Raw genomic sequence first — 8,629 nt, 5'->3', positions numbered from 1 at the left:
CTGCACCGCGCAGCCACTCTATCAACTCCTCTATGTCGCCTACCACTTCCAGTGAACGCTGGACACAAAGAGACAGATTAAAATAACTTAGTTTTTTTGGCGAATTATAAATACACAAACTCAGGACCGGCGTTAGGGATAGCACAGAGCGTTGAACCGAAACTGTTAACCAAACCATACCTTCTTGCTGAGCAGCACTCTCTCCGCCTTCCTCTGTACTTGCTCCGCGATGGAGTCGAAGCGTCTATTGTCACGGGTCACTGTGCCCTCAATGTGAGTCGCGCCTTCCCCAGGAGATATCTAAACAAAGAAAAAAAATGTAATAAAGAAAACTGTTCATTTTTTAAAAATATTGAACAATATAATGTGTGGTTTTATTTATTTAATACAGTTGTAATAACTTTTATCTTACACTTTATAGTCAATGTTTTATGAAAAGCGTTTTACAATAATCATGTTGAATAAAATATGTAAAATGAACAAAAAAGTCTTTGTTTTATTTAAGTATCCCTTTACACATATTTTATCATACTTGGAGAAACAATATTATTTTAAAAAAGTTATTTTTAATTAAAGAAATAGTGAAATCATTATGGAGTGCCACAAGGCTTGAATTTAGGACCCACTTTCATGAACTTGTTCATAAGACATTCAATCTATTAATTTTTCATAGTAAGTTTCATACCTGACACAGTTGTGGTCCAACCAGGTTGATGTTTTCCAGCACTGGCCTAAACTCCTGGATTTCGGCTTCTAATCGGAGAATATCCTCTTCTAGAGGCTCCACAGATTGTAGGCAGGTTTCTGCTCCCGCCATCCATTCTGTTAACCTATAGATAAACAGTTTCAAAATGATTGTATTAATTTTCAGAGCAAAATTAATGTATACGGCAAATAAAAAAAACTTCGTAAAGATGTGTTCTTCTAGATTATGTTTCATATCTGTGCCAACTTTGATCGAGATATGTTAATAGGTTTAGGAGATTTGTAGTAACATCACAAACATCCAAACTTCTGCATTTGTGACATTAATACGGAGTATGATTAGAAAGATAAAACCAGAATATGATGCAATTTGTCACAAGTATAAAATAACATCGATAGTATTTAAAAAAGAGAGTATAAAATTGGACATCTAACTATGAGGTTATATAAATATACTACTTCAGGTGTACAAAAGTCAATAAATGGCACAGCCTAGTGTATAAAAGTACTGACTTAGCATGGCTGTTGGTGAACTGCTGCACGAGGGGCAGGGTCTCGGAGGCGTGGCGCAGCAGGTCGGCGCCGCGGCCGCTCAGCTCGATGTACCGCCGCTGCAGCGCGTCCAGCTTCTCCTTCAGCTGCAGAGCCTCGTCTCCAGATATATGTTTCATCAGTTCCAACCCTGATTCCACTGTACTGTCCACTGCCTCTTGTTTGGTTGCTATCTCTTCAGTTTTCTCCTGTTAGAGGATTTTAGACTTTATATATGGTGGTGTAAAGTTGATATTACTTAAACAATCATCGATTATTTCTTTGGGAATTTGAGCTTTATTACTTGTTATTTAGAGTCGAAGTTAAATAAGTGTAACTATTTACTTTAACATGTGTTCGTTTAAGTTGAATTTAACTTACAGCTAGCTCGTCCATCTGTCGAAGCAATTTCTCCATGTGGACTGGTAGGATCTTCCTCTTGGTGAGGTACTGCTCCATGGCATCCATCCAGGCTGACAGGTCCTGGTAGGTGAGGACCAGGTGACGTAGACCCTTGCGGGAGTTGTCCAGCAGATCTCCGATGTTCAGGCTGTGTTCTACTAGGGCTTGGTATCTAGAATTTTAATGTTGATGATTTATAAATGATTTTGTTAGTTAAAAGAAATTTAATAGACAGTAAAGTAATAATATAAAACCTAGAATAATAATACCAATTAATTTGATAATTTATTACATTTAGTAAATGTTTGTAAATCTGTCAGGATTGGTAGTATTTGATAATTTTTCGTAGTACTTTTTGAGTTTTCTTTGACTTACTAGTGTTGGTTGAAAATTTTCTTGGTTATTAACTTTCCTACTATTTTCTACCAAATAAATCTTACCTGTCAGCAGCGGCTTGTAGTCTGTCGGCCAACGCGGTAGCCTCATCATCTCCCACCAGCCCCATGAGGGCAGACGCAGTTTCTGTTAACTCCTTAAACGCTGGCTGCTTTGATAGTATATCGTCGTGAAGGATCTGGTACGAAAGTTACATTTTTTACTCTGTATTCGTTGAAATTAAATAAATTAAAGTTATAAATATAGCCTATATCACGTAGTGTTAATGTAGCTTTTTAATAATAAAAGATTTTTTGAAATCAATTCAGTACTTTTTGAGTTGATTTGTTACATACGTAGTTGACTTTTATGACAAAATCATAGCATTTAATGTGTTCCAAACCTTATGCTCTCTTATCTTCTGTTGTATCTTCTCTTCATCAGTGGGCACCAGCTCGAGGGCTTTAACCTGCCTCTCCGCACTGCTCAGCCACTCCACCAACGGCTGCAGCTGTTCTTGGAACAGTTTCGCCACCTGATGGCAAACAAACATTTATTCTATATGGATTTCCCGAAAACCGTAAGTTTCTAGATTCTATCTCTATTAGTTCAAATCCACCAAAATAGACACAATGAACCAAATTTTATAGCTTGTCCATTTATGCAGGTCAGTGTTCAGTCACAATTTGTTACCAGAACATTAAAACTAGTTGATAATGCGACAAAATAAAAAATTGACCGATACAATTATATGTTGACATAAGTAGAAATTTACTTAATTTTAAATATTACCTTCATAGCCTGCTCCAAGTCCAGCATCCTCTGTTGTGCACCATCAGTGAGGGCATCAAAGCGCTGCATCAGGGCTTTGAGCTGCTTCTCCACCGCCTTCCTTTCGCCAGGCTCGCAGCCGGCAGCCACCTCGTTGCCCATCGCGAACAACGACGACATCGAGTTCTGACGGTCCATCAGCATCTTCTTTAAGAACTGCAACAAGAAGGAAATATAAAACTCTGTAACTTCAAATTGGTAAAACATCTACGAGCAACAATTAAATCTTTAATAAAGTAAAAATCAACCTATTTTATAATTCATACCTAAATAACCTTACTTTTCACGATTTAAACTATATTTTTTAATAAATTTCATACTTTACAGTACCAAACTATTTAAGAAGACAAATCAGAAGTATTAAAAACTCAAAACGTGACTTCTCTTAACATGCAAAGATTTTTAAACTTCATTGCAATTTTCAACCTTATCCCCCCACAATAGAGTCCACTAACCTTCTGCTCCTGTAATTGTGCTTTCACCACCTTGTAATCAGCTGAGGGTGGTTTCTGATTGTGAACCATGTCCTCGGTGTCGCTCAGCCACTTCTCCAACCCAGCGAGGGCTTCCGCGAACTTGCCTGATTGCAGCAAACCTACGTCCAAACGACGCTCACGTTCGTTCATCTGACAAACAAATTCATTGTTAAAATATCTCTTGAATTAAAAAATTATAAATTTTAACGAAATAAATAACGTTATTGTACAGAAAAAAAGCAGAAAAAACAGGGTTTTCTTTTATTTTGATAATAGCGCCATCTATCGTTTGACTACTATAAAATTTAAATCTATTAGTAATATTTTAGATGTTTTAGCTACAAAATGACAGCAAGAGTATATGCTTAGTTAAATATGTATCATGCGTGAAAAGGTCTCGCCAGCCGATGACCTTCTCCAGGTCTTGGGAGCAACTAAAGTCATTGGTCTCTTTCCAAGTAGTTTTTAAATCTATTTTGCCTTTTTTAATTCCTTTGGAGGGGGAGGGGGGGCAGCTGCCTTGGCAATGCATATGGATACGCAAGACCTTTGGAAGTTCAAATTAAAACCTATCACCTAGACCGTAAGCTATTACAGCCTTTCCTTTATTTGATACATTTAATTTAATCAAAATGTAATTTTATATTCTGTGGCACTCACCTTTTCCTTCAATGCATTCCATCTATCATTCATCTTCTCCAGGTCTTTCTCCAAGGTCTGCGTGGAGACGCCCTGGTTGGCAGAGCGCACCAGGCCCTGGCCGATCTTGTTGCAGTGCGCCACATTCTGGCCGAGAGGCTCCAGGGTCTTGGTCTTCAAGTCAGCGAAGTCTTTCTGTTGGGATCTGATCTGCTCCACTTCTGAGGACACCGGCTTTAGGCTTCGCACTTGTTCTGTCGCCTGGTGATGAGAAAAGTTTATTATTACTACTGTTTTAACTATAGAAAAAACTTAAAATTTGTCGACAACAGCTGTCAAAATTAGTAAATACTTCTAGTAGATTCTTTTTTCTTTTTCACAATTTTAATAAAATAAGCTGAAAACGTGACCACAGTATGAAGACATTTCACTAGATAATTTAATCGTTGCATTTCTATGCATTTCTTTTATGTCATTCATACATGACATTTTGGATAGATAGTGAGATGTATGGATGTTTGTTACCTAATAACTCCTAAACGTATGAATGGATTTGGATAAAATTTGGAACACTTATAGATTACAGTCTGAAATAAGTCACAAATTATTATTTTTAATTCCACGTAAAATAATAAAGGAAATACTAGTGTTAATATATTTACCTCTTGCACGTCTTCCATGACAGCGTCATATGCCTTGTAGAAGGCTTCCAGCTTGGACAGTGTGTCCTCCAGATCTTGTTCCTTGCTGCGAGCGCGCTCGTCTAATTTACCCAGCTGTTTGCGGAGTCCTTCCACCTGGAAATATAAAGTCAAGTATTTAACGATTATAGAGGCGAAAAAAACATCTGTTGCAGGAATAATTTTGAACACAACCACAAAGAAAACATGCGGCTATTGGAATATATTCCACGTATTTTGATGAATCTCTAGTCGTTATTTTTAGTCCTATTCCCCTTCCCACTTTTTTCTTACAAAAGAGGATGGGAATGGAATTTGCATTTGGTAGGGGAGGGTACACATAGATAGAAAAAACATTATCTTTCTGTCCGTCCCTTCTTCTGTTGATAAAGGTAGGAAAAGCATGTGCAAAAACGGATGTCTGTGGGCAGCGCTCATTTCGCCTTTTTGGCGAATTCCAGTAACCACTTGTTAGTCAACTTTTAATATAAAATATGTCTCACCTGGTCCCTAGTCTTAGCAACGTCGACGGAGTGTCCACTGTCAACCAGACCCTCAGCAGCCCGTTCAGCATCAGCTATCAGGTCGTCAGCCGACTCAAGGCGCTTGTAATACCGCGCCAGGTCATCCAGCTGCTGACGGACTGTCTTCACGTCACGTCCAGGTGCCTTCATACTGTCCAGTTCCTTCTCCAAGTCTGATAAGTCGTGGGATACGCCTTTTACTTTGTCCTGAAGAAATTTAAAAGATTAGTTTGACAAGAACATTACAAACGCTGGTATTTACGATATATATAATTTTTTTATGCCAAGATATACTGATCTATCTGCTGCACTCAAATTAACAATATAAGATTTTAAACTACATCTATAACAAAACTCATATAATCTGCATAGACCTGGATGATAGGAACATCTGTAAGTTAATGTTATTAGACCTGGAAATGTGCGAGTGCAGCAGTAGCGCCGGCCAGCTGGTCTCGCGCCTCATCAGCGCGTGCCTCCAGCTGCTGCAGGCGGTCGGACAGCGCACGGGCAGTCTCTTCTAGAACAGGTCTAGCGCGCTCCGCTACTTCTGGACCTGCGCACTCCAGCGCTAGAGAGATTATGTCCTCCGCTGCGCCGTGCATGCTCTAGAAAGAGACATGTAGTGTTAATCATCTATTGTTTTGTATATGTAAGAAAGAGATAGTATTCTTCCGCTCGAGTGGATACAAGAGTATAGTTGCATCTGTAAAGTGACTTAGTTCTAGATTGTTTCGTCCTTTGGCTGGAGAAAATAAATGTGCAGAAAGTGAGGTTATACAGAAATTATTCTAATTTAGAAAAATGAAATTATATTTATAACATAAATATAATAATTCTGTAACAAATACAGATGTAAGTTGAAGAGTGTAAAGGAGCGGAGTTTTAGTTGTGTAAATCAACATTTCTGTAAAAATGTTATAAATACCCCTTGCTCTAAGCACGTGCAGCTTACTGACCCTAGCTACATCGGAGTTGAAGTAGGTTAAGAGTTTACTCTTAACGAAGTGGGCGGAGTTTAATTACGTTGGAAGTAAAAAGGGCGGAGTTTTCGTTAAGTTTATGTATCTGTTAACCTGTAGCGGTGCTATGAGCGCGTGCAGTACGTCGCAGACTTTGGCTAAGGTATTGTAGGTGGAGTCCAAGTACGTTGGGAGTAAGGTGGGCGGGGTTTCATATAGAAGGGAGTAAAGGGGGCAGAGTTTAAAGTTACCTGCAGCGGTGCTCTGAGCGCGTGCAACTGGTCACAGACCTTGACTAAGGTATTGTGGGCGGAGTCCAAGAACGTTGGGAGTAAAGTGGGCGGGGTTGCATTTAAAAGGGAGTAAAAGGGGCGGAGTTTTACGTTACCTGCAGCGGTGCTCTGAGCGCGTGCAGCTGGTCCGCGATCCTGGCGACGGCGTCGTGCGCGGCGTGCGGCGGCGCGCTGCGGGCCGCCTCCAGCCGCTCCTCGCAGCGCTGCAGCGGCGCCTCCACGCCGCGGACACGCTCCAAGAACTCGCCCAGCTTACGTAACGTTGACTCCAGGAATTCCACGTGCTGGAGTACTTCTGGAACACCAATATTGTTTGAGAATGACTAGTGACATAGAAAGTTTTAGTTTTTACTAGCTATTTCGTTCCGAAAGAATTAAAAGTAATTAGTCCATATGTTATCCAAGACTTCTACATCTGTGTCAAATTTCAACGCGACCCGTTAATCCGTTTTGGAGATATGTAGTAAAAACATCCATCCATCCATACAATCGCAATTTGATATAGTTTACTAAAGAATTTAAAGAATCATAAACTTTTAAATTAACAATTTTTTAACTACAGTAACCACTTTCTTCTAGTGTTTTAACATTTCTATATTATACTTTTCTACTTTCAAACAAACCATATATAACAAAATAAGTAACTATGCAGTACTAACCGTTGTTAATTCTGTCCCATCTCTCCTTCATGCTATCGAGTTGGTTTCTCACCACCTCCTGGTCTACATCACACGCTGAGATGAAGGTTTCTCCTAGAGTCTTGTTATTCTCGAACTCTCCAGACCTGCAACAATCAAATAAAAACCTTTGTATATTACAATAAGATTTATATTCCTATGCTACTTACAACTCAACAAGAACTGTAAAAATATTTTTACATCGAAATACAAATGATTTTGAACCTTATATCAATACAATAAAGTAACAATTCTTAGGGTCTTATATCTCTAAATGTAATCTATCTAATCACAATCAATATTCAACCTTACTCCCCAGTGATAAGGTATCAATTTTTTTTTACCTCTTCCAGATATCGTTTCTGATCTGCTGCAGCTCACGCAGCTGCTTCTCCACCTCCTTCTTAGTGAATGTGGTGGGGGGCAGCTTCAGCAGCCGCTCCTCCGTGTCCGACAACCACGGTAGGAAGGACTCCTGCGCCTTGCTGTATTTACGACAGTGCTCCTGTAGAAAGAAATCGAAATATATTAATACATTTCCATAAATGTATATAATTTTTTTTGAATAAATTAGCAAAATTTCGTTGTAAAATTATAACAAAAAAAATTTCTATCGTATGTAATACTTCATGCAAATTACTTAATAAAACAAAAATATCGTAATTTCTAAGCGAAATTTAACTAAAAATTAAATTGTGTAAAATTTTATAAACATCCCTAACCAACATTTAAAGGAAAATAAAATTCTTATATGAAATGTAAAATACATTATAAAATGAAATGTAAATGAAAACTCTAAATGTAATAAAGGTGTGTTCACCATAGCGGTCTGCAGTCTGTTGTAGCGGTCGACTGTCTCCCGCTTCAGCTTGTCCCACTGTGTCTGGATGCGGTCCAGCTCCTTGCGTAGGTTCTGGTGCGAGGGTTTCTTCTCCATTTCACGACCTACACAATTACATATTTTAATACAATACTGTACAGTAGGATTTAATTATGTAGCCTATAAAATGGACATCGCCCGATGGATTTACGGGGTGGGGGCGTTTTATTATTCTCTTAAGGGTTACACCCTTAAGAGAATAAGAAAACGCCCCCACCTATCCTATATAACAAAGAATTGTATGATTACGCTTTGTTATCTGTACTAGTTCTATTATAGAAAGGAAATGTGTAATTTTGGATTATAGTATATATTGTAATAACTCAAAAACTACTCGACCGATTGCAAAATATCTTGCACCATTAAAAAGCTATAATATAAGCTTTATTTTACTATTTCTTTTAACTTCACGCGAACGAAGTCGCGAACAGGTAAGTAATCTATGTATCTATCTACTTAACCAACGCCCAATGCTGGGCATAGGCCCAAAGATCACCACGATGATCAGTCCAGTATTCAGTATAGATAGATAATACAGATAGAAAGAGATAGAGTGTGTGAGAGAGTGTGGGATGGCTTACCCTTATCCAGCAGCATGATAATCTCATGTTCTCTCTGGTTGAGCTGCCTGTAGAGCGGCTCGTGCTTGTCCAG

General features: G+C 38.7%; 1 protein-coding gene across 1 annotated transcript in view; it reads right to left on the bottom strand.

The window, feature by feature from the left end:
* Nucleotides 1–8,629, bottom strand: part of LOC106108196 — an 84,553-nt gene that overhangs the window by 26,289 nt on the left and 49,635 nt on the right. Inside the window, 18 exon segments of the mRNA XM_013289294.1 lie at nt 7–58; nt 181–300; nt 686–830; nt 1,219–1,445; nt 1,618–1,810; nt 2,079–2,212; nt 2,417–2,548; nt 2,806–3,000; nt 3,300–3,470; nt 3,981–4,220; nt 4,622–4,756; nt 5,143–5,370; nt 5,577–5,771; nt 6,514–6,713; nt 7,078–7,202; nt 7,440–7,600; nt 7,916–8,040; nt 8,557–8,629. Coding sequence (XP_013144748.1) covers nt 7–58; nt 181–300; nt 686–830; nt 1,219–1,445; nt 1,618–1,810; nt 2,079–2,212; nt 2,417–2,548; nt 2,806–3,000; nt 3,300–3,470; nt 3,981–4,220; nt 4,622–4,756; nt 5,143–5,370; nt 5,577–5,771; nt 6,514–6,713; nt 7,078–7,202; nt 7,440–7,600; nt 7,916–8,040; nt 8,557–8,629 — 2,851 coding nt within the window.

This window comes from Papilio polytes, unplaced genomic scaffold (genome assembly GCF_000836215.1).
Source record: "Papilio polytes unplaced genomic scaffold, Ppol_1.0 DF821733.1, whole genome shotgun sequence".
Lineage (NCBI taxonomy): Eukaryota > Metazoa > Arthropoda > Insecta > Lepidoptera > Papilionidae > Papilio > Papilio polytes.
This window is presented reverse-complemented; position numbering and strand designations above follow the sequence as displayed.